Consider the following 22,188-nt stretch of genomic DNA (forward strand, 5'->3'; position numbering starts at 1 on the left):
CACTCCCAAAACTAGCAACCACTTTCTCTCTCAGCCCACAAAACCCTCTCCTTCTTCCCTAACCAGCAGCACCCTTGTTTCTTTAATTTTATTTTTATATTTTTTTTGGTTTGTGTGGTTGCTTGGCTGCTAGAAGATTAGGATTTTTTATTTTTGTTGCACTATTTTCTTTATGGTTTCTTTGGGTTTTTCTGCAGAATTTTTCTCATCTTGGCTTTTTCATTCCTTCGCTGACCCCCTTTTTCAACTGAAATTTTTGAGTTCTTATAGAACCCGATTGTCCAAATTTTTGGACAATCAGAAAAGGGATTCATGCTCTTTTCAGCATGAATTCCGAATGGGTAGCCTTAAATAATTCACCGAAAATGATCTCAAATCTCAGTTGCCTGAGGAGCATTCAATGCTCTGCATTTTGTTGGAAATGGAAGCCAAACGTGCTTCCAGCTTTTTTTTATTTATTTATTAAATTTAATTTATTTATGTTATTTTATGTATGGTATCTACAGCCACCACTACACTCTACAACCAACATTATGTGATGTTTTGTGGTATTACCCACCAACACATCTATTTGATCCCTCAACTTCCAATTATGGCAATTTTAACTTTTATGTTTCAGTGCCATTGGCTAATGTGAATGTTTTTTAAGTGTTATGACATTTGTGAACAAAATCAAGTAACAAGCAAAAGACTTCTACAGGCATGTTGGTTCTCCAAAAGACCATTTTGTAGGCATGAATGCCAATGATTGGCCTAAACTCAAATAATTTAACTTTAAAGCTAGATTACTAAACAAACATAAAATCAACTTCGCTTAAGTGTTGAGATGAGTCAAACTTGCACTTCCAATGTGATTGAAGTTAGAAATGACAGTAGGGTAGAATAAATAGGATGTAAGGAGGGTAGAGGAGACGAACATAAAGAGCAACAACAAGAATGGCATATTATTACCATCATAACCCAAATTCGAACCATTATTAGAGTACAATTTAAGTGACTAAAAAGAGATTACAAGCAAATTGCAAAGTTAGAATCTCCTAAAATTCCTTCCAATTTAAAAAGATTAGAGGAGCAAATGGAGGGAGCGGGGTGATGCAAGCGTATTAAGAATTCTATTTTATTTAGTATTTTCGTTAGCTTAAGATTTTATTTTCTTTATTTTATTTAGTTTGAAATTCTTTTTCCTATCTTTATTAGAATTTTAGTACTTTAAGTCTTATTTAGGATTAGGATTACTATTTGATTAGGATTTGTCTTAGCTATTATAATTACGTGATCTTAGATAGAACATTATTATTATCATTATTTTGAATATTTATTCAAGAGGTTTCTTTTAAAAACTCAATTATCTTTTTATTATTCCAACACAATCAACCCTATTCTAGCCCTAATTGTGGAGTTCTAGTTGCCCTAAACCTTTTGACTACGTCAAGTGATATCAGAGCAAACAATCTTACTATTTTCTTAGCTAGAAAACTATGGTTGGTCGAGGTAGAGGACGAATTAGAGGCAATCAACCCTAACAAGCAGAGTTGGTAGAGATGCGGAGAATGATTGATGACTTGACCCGAGCTGTGCAAGCCTTGCAACCTCAAGAACCAGTGGAAGCCCGAATGGAGAATTTGGAAGGTGACCACAACCCCTTTAAGATTCAAGATCTTGAGGATGATGATGAATTTGAGAACAAGAACCCCTTTCAGGAAGATGGACCCATAAATCAAGCGGCAAGAATTGGATTGGAGGGCCGATTATTGCATGCTCTTGATTTAAATGGTGGAGGAATCAAGATCGAAGTAACTAATTTTCATGAAAAATTTCATGCGGAGCAATATTTGGATTGGGAAGCTAGTTTGGAAAGTTACTTTGAATGGAAACCCATGGCAAAAAATTGAAAGGTGTTATTTGTAAAGCTGAAATTGAAAGGTACAGCACTTCAATGGTGGAAGAGAGTTGAACAGTAACGTGCATGACAAGGGAAGCTTAAAATCAGTACTTGGGAGCACATGAAAAATAAATTATGAAAGCAATTTTTATCTGCTGATTATACTATGGAATTATACGAAAAGTTTCATTGTTTGAAGCAAAATAACATGACTATTGAGGAGTATGCAATAGAGTTCAATAACCTATCAATTCGAGTTAGGTTAACTGAGAGTAACGAACAAATTACTTTACGTTATCTTGCGGGTTTGAATTATTCTATTAGAGATGAGATGGGAATAGTTCGTTTATACAACATTGAAGATGCTCGTCAATATGCTCTATTAGCAAAAAAACGAGTTTTACGCTATAGTGCTGGAAAGCCCTTATATGACACCAATTGGCAAAACGATTCTATAGCAAGACAAGGTTACCAAACATCCCCACAAAATTATCGAGAAGCTACCACAACTAATAAAACTAATGGGGGTGCAACCAATATTGAAAGGAACGATAAAGGTAAGAGTATAATGCCTTATGGTGGACAAAACAATTCTAGTTCTTCTACAAATAAATGAGGCAGCAATTTCCATACTCGATGTTTTACTTGTGGGGAGAAGGGACACACTTCTTTTGCTTGTCCACAAAGAAGAGTGAGCTTGGCAGAATTTAGAGAGGAATTAAAACCCATTTATGATAAATATGATGAGAACACACAAAAAATTGATGTGTATCCTGCACAAGGTGAGTCATTAGTGGTACGAAGTGTGATGGCAACAATAGTAAATGAGGAAGAAGAAGATTGGAGGAGGCGAAGTTTTTTTCGCACACACGTTGTTTGTGAAGGTAAAGTGCTTGATCTTGTTATTGATGGAAGAAGCGTGCAAAATATTATTTCAAACGAGGCGATAAACAAATTAAAGCTTCCTACAAGCAAACATCATTATCCTTACAAGATTAGGTAGCTAAAAAAAGGACATGGGGTACCAGTAACTACTTAATGTTTGGTGAAATTCACTATAGGAGATAACTTGGATGATGAGGCTTTATGTAATGTTGTGCCAATGGATGTTGGTCATATTCTTGTTGGTAGACCTTGGTTGTATGATCATGATATGGATCATAAGACGAAGCCAAATACCTATTCCTTCTACAAGGACAACAAGAGGTATACTTTATATCCTCTTAAAGGAGAGACTAAGCAGTTGGTAGCTCCAAGCCCCACAAGCAGCAAAATTGCTGGGTATTTATCTGTTGAAAGTTTTGAACCTGAAGGTAGTAATGAAGAGAAGTTGAAACAAGTGAATCCAAACATCTATGAGAAGTATATTAAGGCCTACTCATTGGAATCGAGTTTTTTTTCTAACCCGAGGGGACTGATGCAGGTGCATCAAGAATTTTATTTTATTTAGTATTTTTGTTAGCTTAGGATTTTATTTTCTTTATTTTATTTAGTTTGAAATTCTTTTTCCTATCTTTATTAGAATTTTAGTACTTTAAGTCTTTATTTAAGATTAGGATTACTATTTGATTTGGATTTATCTTAGCTATTATAAATAGGTGATCTTAGATAGAATATTATTATTATCATCTTTTGTTATTTTGAATATTTATTCAAGATGTTTCTTTTAAAAACCCAATTATCTTTCCAATGTTCCAACACAATCAATCCTATTCTAGCCCTAATTGTAGAGTTCCAATTACCTTAAACCTTTTGACTACATCAGGGGAGAGGCATCTAAATCACTTTTAAGGGAATTGGCTCACTTAAAACCCTCTCCCTTTCTTTTATTGAAACTACCAAACAAAAAGAGAGGAGCCCCATACCGTTGTTTCCATTGACTCATCCTTAATCCAGACACATTGCCAAAGCTTCAACAAAAGCTTGTCCACATTTTCACAAAAACAATGCTACTAGATTCTACATTCCATCCATTTGAGAAACGTAGTAACTTAAAATATTTGAATTTTTTATTTAAAACAAATCCTTGGTACTTGTGCAGGAAATTTCCCATTGAATGCAGTTGGTTCCAAGTCCAACTCTCCTTCAGATAATGCCTTATATATTTTGTAGAGGAGATTCAAGTTGAAGTCAAATAAGAAAAGCTTGGTTCCGGGTTTTATTTTCTTCACGACTTCCAATTTTCGAGCAGGTAGCCCAACAACACAGTTCCGATAGCATTCAGGCTTTGTTTTTCCATTACACATAAATATAAACCCAAAAATCGTTTCACCATTTTCTTTTACTTTCCTTTTTTCTTCTACACCAAAATTGCTAGCAGTGGGAAGAGCAAAAGTGGTGGAAGTTGTAAATGTAGCACTTGAAGCAACCACAAGGTCTGGTACAGACCTAGGTGAAAAACCACTATTAGAAGTGGAAGTTGCTTTTTTGTCTTGTTTCTTCTTTTTGTTCTTGATATATCTCTTCTTTATCTTCTTACTCACAGTAGGGTAATTTTTTGGTGGCCTTTAACTTTTAAACTTCTTGCCTTTTCTCTTTGCCATGAACCAACTGTTAAGACCCAAACCATCCATCACACTGAGAAATTTGACAATCAAACCCAAGCCAGATCGAATGCGTCACAAATAGCCAAACTTAACATTGATGCCATTAACACCTCCTAACAATTGGTCAAGAAAGCCCTAGCATGCATTTTCCTTCTCAAACACTTATATGGGTTGATAGAAGATGAAGGTCTTAAACGTAAGACCAAATGTCGAACTAAAATGCATATCTTGACCAACCATTATAGTCGTCCACGGTAGCAATTTTTTGTTTTCATTTTTCTAACCTTTTTTCTTTTATTGCTTTCTCAAATAATCACTTTTTCATTTTTTTTTCTATCTCTTCTTCTCTCACAAACTTTGGCCAGCAACAGCAAGCCAAACTTGCAGTACCTTGCTATTGAAGTTTAACAAACACTCCATGCCCTCATACTTTCACAGGAACAAAGTGAAAAGAAAGAAAGGGAAAGAGAGTGATGTCTTCCTCCTGTTTGAACATTTTAACAGAGGAAAAAGGATAAAGGGGGGCTGTGTACTTCTTGAAAAATAACCTTTCAAGCCTTCCTTTTTTTTTTCAATCCTCAAATTTGAAGTGAAGGAATTCCTCACTGAAAATTTTGAACTTGCAAATGAAATTACCCTTCAATTAATAATTCTAGCAGGTGATTATCAATAAAGGCTATTGATGCTAATGTGCTCTTCCAAAAACCATAAAATTCTTTACGACAAACACAAAATTACACCAATCAATTCATAAACCTGACATTCATCCATCTTTCAGTTATATGATATCTCTTCCCACTATTATATAGTTAATAAAGTTGTGCCTGGTGTGATAGAAGAGCTAGCCATCAGCCAATGCAAGAACTAGACATTGAGTCTTGGGGAGGCCATACTAAACCTAGACTTTGTTTCATAAATAAACCCTATTATATTTACTAATATAAAAGAAAACAGAAATATAGATGTAAGCAAAATTCTAGAAAATACTGTCAAACTCACAAAATTTTAAGCTTAAAACAACTAACGGAAATAAACAAAAAATACTCATGACATAAATTGATATTATGTAACAATAGAATGTACAAATTATAAAATTAAAACTATAAGTAACTATACAACGTTCAAAGTTTTAAAGAATATAAAACAAATCAATAAATTTAAAAATGACTTGTAAAGTAGTAGCACTTCCACATTCTTTCAATGACTTATGGTAGAACTTTATTAAATCTTTTTGCATACATTTACTATCTCACATTCAATAATTAATTACATAGCTAAACAATGTAATTTCTATTAAAACAGACAAATAAAAAATACCTAAAAAAAGGAAGTGGAAGCTTTTAGATCACAAGTCTTGGAGCTAAGCTAAATTAAAATGACTATCAATTATTTTAGATCTTTGACTTTTATTTGTAAGTAGGAAAGATGAGTTCATCTACGAATAAAAAAAAGTAGAGAAACATTGGGCTTGATATCTTTGGGAGCTAGTTAGTAGTTTGGCTTTTGTTAAATATACCAGCTTGTGATTGATGATTGGTAGGTGAAGTCCAACAAACAAACAGTCATGTGATTTTAATCACTCTTAAGTTGCACATGTGAAAAAGCAGACTTATGAAGCCAAAAAATTGAATAAAACCAATATATTTGAGTTTGAGGACACCAGCTTAAATTATTTAATATAAAATATTATATATACATGTTTGTGGCGTCCATGGCCCCCCTGCCATCAGCCAAAACCTGCAATATTTGGCTGATCCTACTACTCTCAAAATGAAATCTCTCGAAAATTGGCAAACCTTCCGTTTGTCTTGCTTTGCTGCTTACAAAGCAGGTTCCACCGGGCCAAATATCCGAACCATCCTATCATCTCAGCCCACACAGAATTCAAATATATCTAGCGTTTTCCACGGATGTCATGTTCCTCACATGAACCAAACAGAATTTAACTTGGAGAGGAAGCATTGCATACCTAATATAACCTAAATTCTAGATACATAACGGAAATCAATCTATTTGAGCTTATTTTGCTAATATTCAGAAGGTAATAAATACTTTTCTGTCACTATAAAGAAATGCATAATTAAAAATCAAACCAATGGCATTAATCATCCAAAAACAAAACAAATCAAAAGCAAGCATTGTGAGTAGGATCGATCCCATCTTCAGAAAAGGCATACAAATAAGCATGAAATGAATGTAGTAATAAGGAACATAATAATCCAAAGGAGACAGGAGAATGCAGGAAAAGCAGGTGATTGGGATTGAAGTACCTGATGATAGTGCTGAAGAGGAAAACTTTTAAAAGGGTAACTGGGTAGGGAAGAAATATGCAGCAGGCTGTGGTTATCTACTATTAGTAGTATCTGTTTTCGCATCTTACGAGAAAAACAAAGTAACTGCTCAGATGAAGTAGAGCGGTAGAGTTAGACAAGATCCACGTTTCACGATGGGCTTGAGCGGTTTCTTAGCCCACTGGGTTGCTCAATTGCTTGAGCCGGCAATAATGGGCTTCTACTAAAATCTTTCAGTAATTCTGGTTAGCTTGCATCGTCATACGATTGCAGGGTAAAAACCTCAGAAAAGCGGAGTAAGAACATCGAAACTGCTCCCTAACTCTCTGGTCTTCTCTGCTTTGCACCAAAGTACGAGTCGTAAACAGGTGAAACTTGAACTGAAGAAAGGCGTGTTGTTTACTGTTGTTACCTCGTGTTCAAGAAAACAAAAAAAAGTGGGCAGGAGATCCCTTTCGAAACGCTTTCTATTCGATCTGAGAATTGCGAAAACAACTCCAAATTCCTCAAATTCTGGTAAGCGTACTTTTTCTTTTCACTCATTCCGCTCTTCTAAATCTGACCTCTTTTTTCTTTCTTTCTCTTTATTTTCCGTTTGAAGAATAAAAGGGTTCCTTTTGATTACGATCTTTTGTTCGGAATAGTGTTGCTTATTGATTTAGTTTAGTCCAAATCTTATTCTTTGAGTCAAGAGAAGGTGTTAATGAGTCTGGCTAATGGGAAAAAAATCACATTTAAAGGGGCTGCGGATAGTTAGCTGATATAGATATGGTAAAATTTCATGGTAATCTGAAATGTTTGATGCATCATGCATGGAGGTTTAAATTGCATGGTTGATTATGGCAAATTTTACCATTTCCTCTTTCTGGGTTTGACCATACTATTTGTGATGGGCTGTTATAATGTGTTGTAGAGTGGTGGTGGAATTTGAGGACTCTACAAACAGGCTTAACTATAGGCAAGATCATGTGACAAGTTTATAACTGTAAACAAGAACATGTGACAAGTATATAAAACCCCTTGCAGGATTTGTAGACTCTATTGCTGGTGTCTAGATATGAAGATGAGTATGCAGTGAAGTTTTCACTAATTGAAGGCTACTAACCCTTATTTCGGTTGGGGCAATTTTGTTTTTGAAGCAGAATGGTTATTCATATTTCTACAAGGAATTGTGCATAATAAATCACGCCAGGAGGCTGAGGGTATTGATAAACCTGAAAGAACTTGTATTTGTCTCAAGGAAAGATGCAGAATCAGGAAGGGGTGGTAGCTGATGGAGAAAAGGAGTCCTCTGTATCCATTCCTGTATCTGAATTTGATGATTGGGCAAAATTTGCAGATGATGATATCATGCAGCAACAATCTGCCTTTCATGCTGAGGAAGCCAAGAAAGTTCCATTTGTAGGTGACAAGGTGAGAGCAACATAATTCTTTGAGACTATTAGACATGGTTGCATTTGCCTTAAATATTGGGTGATTTTTTGTTTTGAACGCTCAGTGTGCTATTCTCGATTATAGCAAAAGTAGTGCGTCTGCTTTTTATTTTTCATGAATTTCATCAGGTCACATGTGTACTATCTTATGTTGCTTTAAATTTTTGTTGCGTCCTAGTTGCTTTACGCTGTCACTTTATTTCTGATGCAACTCCTTCATTGTTGTTTCCTTGTCATATAATTTTTAGCATGCGAATATAGAATGGACACTATTTTCTACATACATTCATGTTGAGATATTTTTTATGCGGCTCAGATACATTGGCTGTTTTGGAAGCTTAGAGAACTAGGATACAAGTCTCATATTATGTGGTTGTTCATTTATTTTATTGTACAGGCCAAAAAAATATTTCTTTATTCTCTTAGTGTAGTATTTGAAAGTCAACTGAGTCTTTCTGTACTCGTCTGCTTCATAATTTGCCTTTGCATGAACATTGTGGTGCAAGGACAACTTTCATTCTTTTTGCTAAACTTACTGGTAACATGTGAGGCCAAGAAACTTTCTTATGATGGAACTGCAGGAACCTCTCACTATGTTGGCAGCTGAATATGAATCAGGAAGCCCTATCTTGCTAGAGAAAATAAAGGTATCTTGCTGCGGGGTGTGTGAGTCAGTTTGTTCTTTTTTCTTCTTGTTGCTCACAATTTTTTGCTTGTTTATCCTTTCTAAACAAGAGCTGTTGGTGGTTACCCTTGCAGGTGCTTGGTCAACAATATGCTGCCATTAGAAGAACTCGAGGAGATGGGAACTGCTTTTTCCGCAGTTTTATGTTTTCATACCTTGTATGTCATGATATATTTTATAGATGTCTTTTATTTCTGTTCTTCTAATTTATCCCCAAGCATCGTGTTGAAGGGACATTGTCTTCTCGAGCAGTGCTAAGTTATAAAATTTTAAATTGCTGAGTAGGAGTATGTTTTGGAATCACAAGATCGTGCTGAGGTTGATCGTATCAAAGGCAATGTTGAAGAATGTAGAAAGACACTTCAGAGCTTAGGTTATGCGGACTTTACATTTGAGGACTTTTTTGCGGTAAACCTCTGATTTCATTCATTCCTTTTTCTTTCCTAAGCTCAAATAGTTCTTTTATTCCATTTTACATATTTTGGAGCTAGGTGGTTTGATTTTTGCACACATTGCTTTAAGGTGTATGCTTGAAGTAAACATCCTTAATATTTTTTGCTCATGCAAGGTTAATTTTTTTTGTGGGTATAACAACCGTTGAGAGTGACTGTTACTTTTCAAGTCATAATTCAGCACCTCACAATTTTGTTATACTACTTCTCCCCTTAGAAGCCTCCTCTAGGAAGAGGTGGGATGGGTGAAAAAGGGAAATATAAGTGCTTCTTCAAGACATTTCTCATAACATCCAGGTGCCAAAAAGTTGTGAGATGTTACTTTTATGCAGTAGGGATTCATACCCCTATTATGTGCATGTTGTTGGCCATATGGATGCAGAAACACTGGTTTGCTGGCCTTAAATGTGTTCTTCAGTTCTTCTGTCTTAAAAAATGTTTGGGTTAGATTAAATTAGGAAGATTTAGCCATCATGATGTTTTGATCCTTTTTACTATTTTCATACAAAGGGGTCTTCTTTACTATTCCAATAATGAATTATTAACTCGAGATTTTGCGGTTATTTTACACATTTCTCTTTAGATTTTTTACTGCTTTTGTTTAATCCCTGCATTTTTATACTTTCTTCAGGACAAAAACTCAGTAGGTTTCTTGTTTAATAAACCCTAGCTCTACTGTCCATTGAGGGAAGGGTAACAATAAATATTTTTGATTTTCTATGTTGCTATATCTTTTCTCCTGTGCCTGGAGGGAAGGCTTAGTTTTCCTGTGTTGATTGTTTTCTTGTAATTTGATGAGTACTTTTTAAGAAAAAATGATGCCTGGTATGTTATGTACCTTTGAAATTACTTATTTTTGATATATAGTTAAAACAGTTTTCTTCATGAAGCACCTTGCTCATGTTTACCAATCTCTGACACCTGTATTTTGTGTTTGTAATTCCATGTGAAAAAATTCAGTTATTCCTTGAGCAGCTGGACAGCGTACTTCAAGGAAATGAAGATTCCATAAGGTGCTTACATGTTGTTTCTTAGCCATTATGTTATCCTTAATTTGAGTTGCTTTCTTTCTTCTTTGGTTCAGCATGTATTGACTACCATGATCAATTGCTCGCTGCGTGGCTTGATTATTTTAGTTGCCTACATTAGTTGAAAATTAAATGAGTCTGAGCTGCTTAACTATGTGTTTTTCCCATTTGTCAGTCAGGATGAGTTAATAATAAGGAGTCGAGATCAGTCAATATCTGACTATGGTGAGTGGGTTCAAACTCTTTTGAGGTATTAATGTGTCTTTCTCCTTGGTACATCTCATAACGAGTTTGGTTGGTTAGTTGTAATGTTTTTCAGGTTTGTTACCTCTGGTGAAATACGAAAGCGTTCAGAGTTTTTCGAACCTTTTATTTTGGGATTAACGAATGCAACAGTTGAGCAGGTTTGTTTTAATATAATAAAACTTTGTTGTTTGCTTAAAAGCATTTGCCATCCCTTCAGGCATTACTAACCAATGAGGTTTTGAATGGCCAACCTTATATTGTCTGAATGTTTTTAAAGAAGCCAATTTTCTGTTGTCTTTGAGGGGCTCAACATGTTATGCTAATGTAATATAGCAACTGTTTCCTTATGCAATGGTGACGGTTCTTCTTGTTGTGTATTGTGCTCATATTTACAATGTTGTACAGTTCAGATCATCTATATTTTTCAATAACACCAATATTACTTTACATGATCACATTTAATACTTTATTGATTCCCAATTTCCCATATATGCATTGTGGTAAGTTGGCTGGAAATGTTAACCCTAACTTTATATGGCTTGGGGCCTTGTGATTATAAATTTCTATCTCTCATCATAGAATCGGTTTTGTAGTTTTGCAAATCATCAGTGGAGCCAATGGGTGAAGAGAGTGATCATGTGCACATTACTGCCCTTTCAGATGCATTGGGTGTGCCAATCCGTGTTGTGTACCTTGATCGAAGCTCTTGTGACAATGGTGGTGTCAGTGTAAACCATCATGATTTTGTTCCTACTTCGGGTGATCATTCAAATGCTACAAGTGGTAGCACTGAGCCTGTCAGTCCTTTTATTACCTTACTATATCGTCCGGGTCACTATGACATTCTCTATCCAAAATGATGCATTTGCATTTTCTGGTGAGTGGTTCCACACATCCAGTTGATGATCACTAGGAAGCTAGGTCTACTTAAAAGTTAAAACCCTAGTCCTTATGAGACATAAGGTTGGCTGGCTTGAGGACATGGTGATTTATGCCTGTATTTCTGGGTGGTTCTGCCTTGAACTAATATTTGGGGAGCCACTGATATCTTTGACAGCAGCAACTAATACTTGAGGAGCTGCTTATACCTTAGACTGCAGCTTGATGCAGCCTGTTGACACAGTTTTGTAGCACTGGCAGTGTTTTATAGGCTACCCCGACATTAGCTGTCATTCACATTCTAAAGAGGTTTTGTTTGTTTGCATCGCAGGTTGTTGACAATGTCCTAATCAGTGGTCCTTGTGGGAAATGGATCTTGCAGGATGGCGTGTGGGGAAATGCATACTGGTGATTCGGCTGTAACTCATGGTTCTAAACTGGTTATGTGCTTCTTTACCGTGTAGTGGGATATAAACACAAGGTTACCTATGTGAAATTGCATCAGTGCAAAACGAACAGTTCATTCTGCAATGCTAAACATTGATTTTTTTTCTTTGGTCTTGTTTAAGTTCATGGTGACTGGGATTGGCTTTAAGGGTTTGCTTAGTTAGAAATGTGATTATCAACCTAACCTGTGCTGTAGCTTATCTTGGCAAAATGGCAAAAGGCCATTGCGTGATGAAGGCAGAAACGTGGGGTTAAAAACTTAAAAAAGTGACAAGATGTCCTCTCTACTACTTACTCAAAATAATGGCAGCAGAGAATGATAAGAACAATGGACACTGATAGAACAAGCTTCCATGATACAAAGGTACAAAATACAGAAACAGGAGGGTGACAATATCATATTGTAAGAACAGGTATCCTCTCTCGTGAAACAAAGATACAGACAATCGTTAGTCAATCTCAAAATTCATGGATTCTTATATCAGCCAAAATTTTGAAGCTCCACTAATAAGGCTCCTTTTTCTAACCTGCTCTAGAATAAAAGTAAACCCGAAGAAAATTTTAGAATCACTTGAAGTTTCATCTAAGCAAATTTTCTCTAGTTCTTTCGAGGGCCTTCCCATTAAGATTCATTTACGTTTTTTTTTTTTTTTGTTCTTTCCCCTCTTTACAGATATCCGTTCCAAGATTTTGGGTGGCTGCAGTTTTGCAATACTCTATGCTAGAAGGTACTGCCCACAATAATAATCGACTTCCTTAGCCTCAATCCTTTGAAGAACAAGATTCTCCATTAGAAGAATTCTCTTCATTTTCCAATTTTGAAGGGCTTCCATGATCGTTCTCCTCATGGCTTGGGGAAGGTGCTTTTCCAGGTCTTGTTCGAACATTAACCCCCATTGGGAATGGCACCTGCAAAAGGGCCTTGTGTCAGTTTTATTTTCTACAATGTTACTACGAACCTAAAAGTATTTGTTTTTCCAAATCAAGGTGCCTAGAGCCGTCATATAAGCTGGTTTCCCAGCTTAAGAAGATCTCGAGATGCAGGAATCCTTTTGAGCATGGGAAATATATTTTTGGGGAGTGGGAAGGGAAAAAGGGGTTACTTGGGTTCAAACCCAAGCAAAGGTGCCTACAATGGTATTAGTTACCGCCGGGCTAATTAGTGGAAGGCTGCAACAACTAGTTCTATGCCCTCTCAGGCAACTTTGGTACCTGATCACCTGCATTGGGGCCGTCAGTGTTAAAGAGTATAGGTCGGCATCTCTTATCCTCATTCATCAGGCTCGAATTCTGAAAATGTGCAATAAGGGCTGCTTTTCCTTGTATACGAGCATAAGCAAGTGATGCCACCTTCTCACTGTTGAACTTCTCCCACTTCTTTCCATTGAATGCCTGCCACAATTCAATTTTTTTAGCTTTAGCCTTTCATGTCGCAATTTGTGTTAATAGGATTTTTGTATTTTGAGTGATAGATGGCCCCATCGATCCGAAATTTTACACAGAACAAACCTGATAAAAGGGAATAATTTGGCTAGGATCAATCATGTTGATAAATGCATATCCAACATTGCATTTATTCTGCATCAAAATAAAGGTGAAATAAATGATACGTTTTGAGCATTATCGAATATTCTCCTAAGCTTGGAAAAAAAATTTTCCTTCCGCACCAGCACCGTTCATTCACAAGATTAAATGAATATTTCAGACAAAAAGAAACTTGCCTTGAAATCAATTGGCAAATAAATGAAATCATAAGTTCCTCGATGGCGCTCGTCAATTGCAGCCAAAAGCATCTTTGAGGTATACCTGCAGTTATAATTGACGGAGTCAGAACCATCTAACACCAAGAAGAAAATCATGAGAATGACAGATTAATAGGAGGATTCTTCTACTTGCAACAAGGAGATCTACAATCTCTTTAGTAAGAGAAATTATTCTTAAGAAGTCGAGAATAGAGATGATAATCATAATTTAAGTGCCTTTTGCGAGCAGATGCAGGAACAACCATACTTGTGTTGGGGCATGTTTGAGTTCCCCTCTTTCTACAGGTTGTATGGAGTTTTTTCTTTATATTTTAAGTCTATTAAAGTACGAGCAATTGTCAAATATTGCTCAGGTCTTAAAGCTAGGGTCGGGAATTCGTGTTAGGTAGTCAATAATCGTGTCGTGCAAAGATAAAAGTATATGAGATATATGGGTTGACACAAACATGACAACTAAAATCTAAGACACAAACACATGTTTATTATACAGATTACATGACCTAACATTAAAAGTTTAAACACAATTAGCCTTTTTAGACATGAAATTAACCCAAACCTATTTAGACACGATTAACTTGTTTAAACACAAAATATAAATTATTTTATGTATTTTAAATATTAGCAATTCAATAAATAAGTTTAAACGGTTTAAATATATTGATTTATGTGAGTTAACTTATTAATATGATTAATTAAACGTGTATAAATGGATCATATACGAGTTAGAGGGTTAGCCCATATGAGACACAAATATTTGTGTCATAAACAGGTTGAGACAATTATGACATGAACATGATTATACAAAAACTCAAATCCAGTTAACTCTGTCTTGTGTTAGCAGATTGTATGCAAAATTGCTAGGTCTACAGCTTTGCTACTATCTTCTAGCACATCTCTCTCGTGACAATTATCAAGTGAACTTCGATTTGACAGTCCAAATTTTACTTATTTGCCCTTCAGACAGACCAAGTTAGTTCCTGATTGATTAATATCAAAGATATGGTTAGCTCTATGATAATGAGCATATTATCTGATAATCAAAGTCAGGAGCTACGTACTTGTTAGGAATGTTCTTTATCATAAGTGTTGTTCTCTTGTCTTTCCCCTGTATTATGCGGTCAATATCAAGTTCGTACTGCTTCTTGTCAGCCTGATTCATACTGCCCTCATTTCTCCGGCTTCTAGCACGTTCATGGGGAGAATCAACTGAATTCATAATTGGAATCATTTGGCCTCTCGCATTATACACTGTGGACCTTGGGTGAAGTAACTGGAGTCCTACATCTTTTTGAGATATCGATAGGTCCACAAAGTTTCCACCAACATGAGGAAAGATATTATGAGAAATTAATTCCATAGAATGGGGCGAGTTATTAGAACCTCTCATACAGCCAAGAGAACCTGGATGAAAAGTAGAAGTCTCAGGAGATTCCCCTGCATAGGCATGCCGCCTGTCCCAAAAAGAAGGATTAACAGTTGGTGCTGATCCCACATGGTGGTTATTTATGGGTAGGCCAGTGTTCATCATATGAGATGGTACCCTAGGAAGCCCGTGAAGCTGTGCCGTTGGGTGAGCAGCACAAATTCCATTAACTAATGAAGGTGAGTTAGGCCACATCACGCCTGGAGGCTGGGGGTGATAAGAGTTACTCCATGCATAATGATGTCCAGGACGCTGGCTCCCATTTCCAGGAGATGGAAAACCTGAGAAAATCAGCAAGAACCAACTAACTCAAATGAAAAGAAAACAAAATGATTCTGTATTTCATACTGTTTTAACTATAGGAAAATTTTATTTATAGCTGCAAGCTTGTAAAAAGCCGTGTTAACTCCACAAAATTAATATCGATAAAACTATAGGTGAAGGGAAGGGAGGTTGACTGTTTATAAGAGGTCCTTGATTAAAATTAAATATCATACCAAACAAAGCATGCTCAAGGCAGTTTGGAAAACTCAGTTTATCATTAGCCAACTAAAGGATTACCTGTTATCTATATGCAAGAAATAAATAAAAAATGAAGGCAACAGCACCTGCTAATTCACCATCCTTACCAGCTTTCCTAAATTCAAATGAGTGCCCACTTGAGCTAATTCTGGACAATGGCCTATTATCAATTATTTCCAGTGGTTTGGAATAAATGCTTGCAGCCATTGGGCCCGAAGAATTGGAGTGAACACCTCGACTTAAACCATTCTGATATTCTGGCAGTGAATGAGGATGAAAGGTCAGTGCCCCCTGGACATCAGATTTGAGTTGACCTTGCAGGTGACCTGACTCAGTAATGACAGATTGATTGCCAATTGATCCCACTCTAACCATGGAGGTTACACTGTTCGACATGCTGGAAGAGATTCCATGATTAATTGTTGATTCCAAAAAAGGGGCTTGAATAGCAGAGTTCACCCCCAAACTAGCTCCATTATCCTTATTATTTGATGAGTTAGGCCCAACTGCACTCATTGAAATTCCTTGGATGAGAACAGAGATACAAAGTTTGCTCTTGAATACACATATAATAATTGGGAAATCTGGGTGACAACAAGCATACCAGAAAATGCCGCAGTTGTGTTATTAGAGGGACTACGTGGTCGCTCATAAGGGCAGCATTCATCTTGCTGCTCTGAAGGAAGCTGTTGCACCAAACTGCAAGCGAAAAATGAGAGGAAGTTTGAAAATACATATATAAGTAACCATTTATCTGCCACCAAAATTGATAAAAATAAAAATTCTCTGGTCTTGACCATCTACCTTTGATAGCAATGACTTAACAAAGTGAGAAAGCACTTGCAAAATGTAAAAGAAGAGTCAAGAAGCTTGGACCCTACCATTTTCTTGAACTCCCAGGATAACTAGGCTCAACCTTAATCTGCTTTCCAGCAATATCACTCCTGTTCAATGCATGAAGAGCAGCCTCAGCAGATCTAACATCATAAAACTCAATGAATTTGTGTTGACCTCTGTGTGGTGTTTCACGTATCTGTGGTCCACGAACAAGAATGAATCATTCGCCTATTCAACTTATATAAATTAGAAAGGGAACAAAATTAACCCCAAATTCACCTCCTTGATTTCTCCATAGGCACCAAAAACCTGATGAAGTTCATCATTTGAAACAGATGAATCAAGGTTAAATACAACTAAAGTGCCTTGATTTTCATCCTTCTCTGAAGGATTGTCCTGATATAACACAACCAGCGATGAAAAGAGTCAGGCAATAGCATTTAAGCATCAATATTACAGCAACAAGAAACTTAGAGCTGAAATTTGGGTAAAATATACACAAATACAATATAAACCTGAGTATGATAGCAATATTCTGATTCCAACTACAAAGTAAGGAAAATTGGGAATTAGGAAATATGGCAACAAATGAGCTAACCTTCGGAATTGAGTAATGAATGTCAAGTTTCCTACACCACAATGGTCTATTCTGGAGAGCTGTCATTGCATTTCCTGCTGCTCTAATATCATAATACGAGATCATAACAAAACCACGATGCTTGCAAGCAGTGTAAAGAGTGTGAATGTCACCATATTGCTGCACACTCAACATGTGGCAAATTGCAACAAGTTAAGCATTCAAATAAGACAAACAAACTCAAGCACAAGCACACAATCACTCACACCAAAAACTAACCCAAAAAAAGAAATGAGCATATTTATCCAACAATTGCTAACCTCAAAAAGGGCCTTTAATTCAGAATCTTCAACATTACTGTTTATGTTTCTCACAAACAATGTTCTAGAAGGGTGTTCACCACAAGGGTATTCTCCTACTACTGAACCATTACGTAACCCCAGTTGACTTTCCCCAGGAAATTCAGAATTTTTTTGCACAAAAGTGGAACCATCATCTCCTAAATCCATCCCACCGACACTGCTGAAAACATCTAGCTCTTCTGCCTCCTCTGCACTATTTGGTAGGACAATGAAATCAAGTCCTTCAGTCACTCCAGAAAACAAGTCATCATCATTAGGCAGAAGATTTCCAATGGTTTGGGCCTCAAGTTCTTCAAGGGATTCGAATGGTTCCAGTTCCTCTTCCTCGTAGTGTGAGGCAACAGTATCAATTGAATGCCCATATGGAGCATTGTTTGAAGATAATCTTACTGCAACAAGAATAAATGTAAGGAACAAGCCAGTTATCTAAACAACAGATCAGCAAGCAGCATCCTGAAACCTAAAGATGGTACCAGAAAGCTTGCATTTACAACCATAATCAAAAGCTTAATAAACGATTCAATGTGTAAAAAAGTCGAATGTTAAAACATTAAGGAGAGAAACTTACACTTCCTAGTAAATAACTCTGTAAATGAGCTTGAAAAGAGACTGCTCTCATACTGGGAAGTCCTGGTGTTAACTTTGTTCCCTTCTGCAAAATGAAATTCATGATCTCCATTAAAACTCAATTTTGTTCCTGGACCTTGGTTCATAGGTCTCAACAACTTTAATGACTGATTGGACACTCTCTCTGCTCCCACTGCATGGCTATCTATGCATAGATTCACATTCTGGTCTTGCTTGGTGAATGGCTCAGTATGCTCCAGATATCTTGTTCTCTGACTTTCCACTGGAATAATTTTCTCCATGGTTGATGAAGTGATGGGCTTCTTACATGCTGCGAGTGGGATACCAGGTAAGCATACACTTCTTAATAAAGACATGGCAAATTTACCATAACAAAGGAGCTAGAGTTAGATTGCCAGCATTTTAATTCATAAATCTGATTGTAATTAACAACATAATGCTCTTAAACTCATCCTAGTCATCATTTCTGCATATGATACAGGTCTTCCCAGAAGATCAGCAGTTCCATATTGAGGAGCCATGGGAAAAAAATATTAAATTGATTCCAGCATCTCTAGGGCTAGGATGCTATAACTTACACATGCACGGTAATAACAGTGATACTGTTTCACAACAAAGGAAACAAAATAAAAATCACAGAAATAGTATAAATTCAAAGAGTCAAAGACATGGTCCACAATTTTTCTCCCAAAAAGGCTGCTTATTTTGCTTCTAAGAGAGCCTTGTAAGAAAATGAACTACCCTTTAATTCCAAAGTAAGTTAACAGTTGATCATAGTCTAAACACCCCACATCCAGCTCTAACATCCATTCAAGTAGGTGAATGCTACTGATGAGGAGCATTAATAACTTTTGAAACAAATCTACCTTATGATTCATACATCCAGCCAGCCCGTTGTATCTACTCTCCCTAAATTTTCAAATCCATCAGTTTTTTTTTTTTTGATGAATATCAGTTTTAAATTTAGTTGCCAAAATTTCCTTCTTGATGGTAAATAAACAAAAAAAAGGGTAAAATGTTTAAGTTCACCTAAATTAAGTCATCACAAGAACATTAAGAAACATTCCAATTGGTAATAATTAAGTTCCCATGCTTCGGACAAACACAGAGCAGCCAACTTAACAATTCACCGGAAAGGTTTACAGTTCATTCTAAAGCATGGATTTCTCATTTAATTTGCATGAAGCTCCATAATTCCATGTTTTATTATCTCTCTCATTTTATATTTTTTCCAATGCACTCACAGCTACAAAATTGGCATAGGCTAAGATTTTGTTAGGTTACTCATATTTAAAACATTGAATATCCAATAAAAAAATTTTCATAAAGCCTGTTCTTCCTAGATTGAATAGTACTTTGATATTTCCAGGTTTAAATGCATTTGGTGCACTTAATATGCATAGGAATGATAATTTGACTGATTTCAGGTCCACGTGAGATGAAATTTTGGAAAAAGAACCACTTCCACTTTAAACAGAAAAGATATGAACATAGTTCGAATAACCAATTACAACTACTTCCGCAGGAGACTTAAAAATAAAAATATAGATAATAAAATCGAACGGAGATGCCAACGAGCTAGAAACTATATAAACCAGCATGAAATGTACTCGAAATACTAACCACGCTGATCAAGCACGGTGTCCGATTTCCAAAACCCAACCTGCCTCTGCTAGAATCCATCAACTTCAAATTAGAATGAGAACAAAAACAACTAGGTAGAAGCGCATTAAAAAAAATAAAAAACTAAATTATAATTAGATCCTAAATTTAAAGGAAAAAAAATTAGAGGACCCCTAGAAAATGAGTACCTCACTGGAAAAACGTATATCATCAGAAAAGAAGGATGATGAAGACAAACTCTGAAGGTCCATTATCTCAGATGGCATGATGATAAAGCAAGAATTTTATAATACAAACTCAAAATTTCTCAAAATATTTCCCTCTATCGCTGCCCGCAACCGTATATGTACAACTCTATCAGCTAACCACCCCAAAAAGGAAAATCACGCGAAATATTTCCCTCCAAGAAAACAAAGCCCTGCACGGCAAACATAACTTCACTCAACAAGGCAAACAATTGAAAGCATTTAAACGAAGGCAGCAAGAGATAAAGTGATAAAGATAAAGATAAAATGTCATGGCCTGCAATTATTATGAACATCAACAACAGTTAAGATCTTGCCAATTATAAGAAACAGAAGGAGAAAATTAAATACGCATTTAATAGTAAGATTACAACAGACGCAGAAAAATGTTCTTTCACCTACCAAAAAATCAAAACGAAGAACGCGGAATTCTTCGTTTGTATATGTTTTATTAGTTAGAGAAACCACGGCCACAGAAGATTATGAAAGATCCAACGCGCACGCGAACGCTGAGAATAAAAATTCTCAACACGGTGGAGCTCGGAGCCGATCAGAGGATCAAAATTCCAAAACACGAGAACAGGAGACGGAAGAAGAAACTTTTAATAAATTGGAAGGGAGCGCGGTGAAGAGAACAACGGACTTTTTGTCTGTGTGTGTGTGTGCGTCCGTGTTCTTTCCAAATCGGACAAGGGAAAGAGCATGATGGCAGAGAGGGGAGAGGGACAAGAGGAATTTAAAAACGGAGGTGGGGGAGAAAAGACTCTCCGAAAGAACATCGAATAAATTACGGCATAAGGCAAGGGAGATTGAATGAAGAAGGGATCATCTTGGCATCTGTGCCTTGCAAGCACTGCTTTCATGCTTTCCTTTTCCCTGCATTGCACGTTAACCACCCCACCCCCCCACCTCCTCTCTCTCTCTCTCTCTCTCTCTCTCTCTCTGTTTGCTTTCTTTTATAACTCCATTTATTTAATCTTTTCTAAATCTCAGAATCGCACGTTTTCTCCCTCTCAATCTTTTGCTCTCTCTTTTTGTCTAACCCTTTTAGATTTTAGTTCTTTCTCTTCATCTTCCGTTGGAATTACTGGAGGATCTCCGGCGAGATTCAGAGCTCTCGCCAGAGAGAGGGAAAGCAAGAGAGACAGAAAGAGAGAGAGAGAGGCTGGCGGTGGCTTTTTAAATAAACGGAGAGAATGTAAGAAACCAGACTAGGCCTCCTACAAACACGAAAGAGCAAAGTTGGGTACCGTTAAAACTGTTTAACGGCCGTTAGAGTCCTGATCCGATGTGTGGTCTCTGTAAACGCAAAACAAAGTCTCAAGACTCAAGCCTTTGCCGCTTCCGCTCTCTCTCTCTCTCTCTCTTAAAACTTAAAAGGCTACGCTGGCAATAATGTTGAGCCGTTTAGTTATTTAATGTTATTTCCTCATATATTGAAAATGACCAGGACGCCCTCTGAGAGGTGGTTTAGATAAATAAGACGAGAAAGGTTGGACTGTTTTGGTACCCTGGTGAATTCCCTTATTTATTTCGTGGGCCTTGAGATACGTGTGAGGTGTTTAAATATGCTTAGCTAAAAATATAGTATAGCTTCTGTAAACAAGTTGTGAGAAATGATTCCCTGTACCTACGGCAGACTGCGCGTTCAGTGTTGCGCGTGGCTGAGGGAGGTAGAGCCTTAGATTTCTATTTTCCAGGTGTCATGATTTAACTGGGTAAATCTGTTATCCGTACGGGTGAAATCAGAAGTTCTTCACCTGATTACGTTGTGTTACGTGGCTGATATTGTAGAGAGAAAATTTGATAACCATACACAGTAGTGCCAAATAAAAAAGCTGAACTCTATGCGCTGATTGACGCGTGTCACTAATCTGGGGTCCTGGTAGCCTTATATTTACAGCGAGAATCTATGGTCCCCGGTTATTCTCTGGCGTCGAGTTTTAAAAATCAGGAGTGTCTTTTTTTGCTTTTCTTTTCTTTTTTTTTTTATTTTTGAAATGAATTATACATTGTCAATAAAAAAATTTAAGAAATCGATTCAATTAGTTAATTGTTGATTTTTAATACTAAAATAATTTTTAATTGAAGCATTGATAATTCTTTACAAAAACAGTATTATTTTATGAAAATTTTAATTATCATAACATGTTTCATTTTTTTTGTTAATTTAATTAAACTAAATACTATGTATTTAAAACCTTAATTCAATGATAAATCATGTTTCTCTTTATTAAAAAAGTAGAATTCAGATTTTCATTTTCTAAAAAAAATTACACTAAAATTTACATGATTGTTTCACATTTTACTTATAATTAGTTATTGAAGTAGGTGACTGTTAATGTCATAATCCACACTT

The 22,188-nt window shown here is 36.3% G+C and overlaps 2 protein-coding genes and 1 pseudogene across 9 annotated transcripts; 1 reads left to right on the forward strand and 2 right to left on the reverse strand.

Moving 5' to 3' along the window:
* Positions 1-3,259: 3,259 nt before the first annotated feature.
* LOC149527782 (uncharacterized) lies at positions 3,260-4,848 on the reverse strand (annotated as a pseudogene).
* A 2,163-nt stretch (positions 4,849-7,011) lies between these two features.
* Positions 7,012-11,995, forward strand: LOC110416782 (ubiquitin thioesterase otubain-like protein). Of its 3 annotated transcripts, none has more exons than XM_021428884.2 (10): positions 7,012-7,235; positions 7,746-8,132; positions 8,734-8,799; positions 8,912-8,995; positions 9,123-9,245; positions 10,250-10,302; positions 10,493-10,542; positions 10,621-10,721; positions 11,157-11,440; positions 11,774-11,995. In XM_021428884.2, the coding sequence occupies exons 2-9, from the start codon at positions 7,965-7,967 to the stop codon at positions 11,421-11,423; spliced, it is 912 nt and encodes a 303-aa protein (XP_021284559.1). In that variant the 5' UTR covers positions 7,012-7,235; positions 7,746-7,964; the 3' UTR covers positions 11,424-11,440; positions 11,774-11,995. The 3 variants fall into 3 exon arrangements, with proteins under 3 accessions (XP_021284559.1, XP_021284551.1, XP_021284544.1); XM_021428876.2 differs by having other exon boundaries at positions 7,859-8,132; XM_021428869.2 differs by having other exon boundaries at positions 7,013-7,235; positions 7,862-8,132.
* Positions 11,773-21,216, reverse strand: LOC110416756 (protein MEI2-like 4). 6 transcript variants are annotated; one of them, XM_089785721.1, is made up of 15 exons: positions 20,232-21,215; positions 19,773-20,002; positions 19,585-19,633; positions 17,942-18,271; positions 17,332-17,762; positions 17,033-17,191; positions 16,714-16,830; positions 16,479-16,630; positions 16,202-16,296; positions 15,705-16,121; positions 14,711-15,356; positions 13,611-13,695; positions 13,399-13,467; positions 13,110-13,281; positions 11,773-12,798 (listed from the first exon to the last, which is right to left on the reverse strand). In XM_089785721.1, the coding sequence occupies exons 2-15, from the start codon at positions 19,848-19,850 to the stop codon at positions 12,776-12,778; spliced, it is 2,823 nt and encodes a 940-aa protein (XP_089641847.1). In that variant the 5' UTR covers positions 19,851-20,002; positions 20,232-21,215; the 3' UTR covers positions 11,773-12,775. The 6 variants fall into 6 exon arrangements, with proteins under 6 accessions (XP_089641847.1, XP_089641845.1, XP_089641841.1 ...); XM_089785719.1 differs by having other exon boundaries at positions 13,102-13,281; positions 19,585-19,630; positions 20,232-21,213; XM_089785715.1 differs by having other exon boundaries at positions 13,102-13,281; positions 20,232-21,213.
* Between the last annotated feature and the right edge of the window lie 972 nt (positions 21,217-22,188).

The sequence above is a fragment of the Theobroma umbraticum genome, unplaced genomic scaffold (genome assembly GCF_002168275.2).
Source record: "Theobroma umbraticum cultivar Fairchild unplaced genomic scaffold, ASM216827v3 scaffold_30.0, whole genome shotgun sequence".
Taxonomy (NCBI): Eukaryota; Viridiplantae; Streptophyta; class Magnoliopsida; order Malvales; family Malvaceae; genus Theobroma; species Theobroma umbraticum.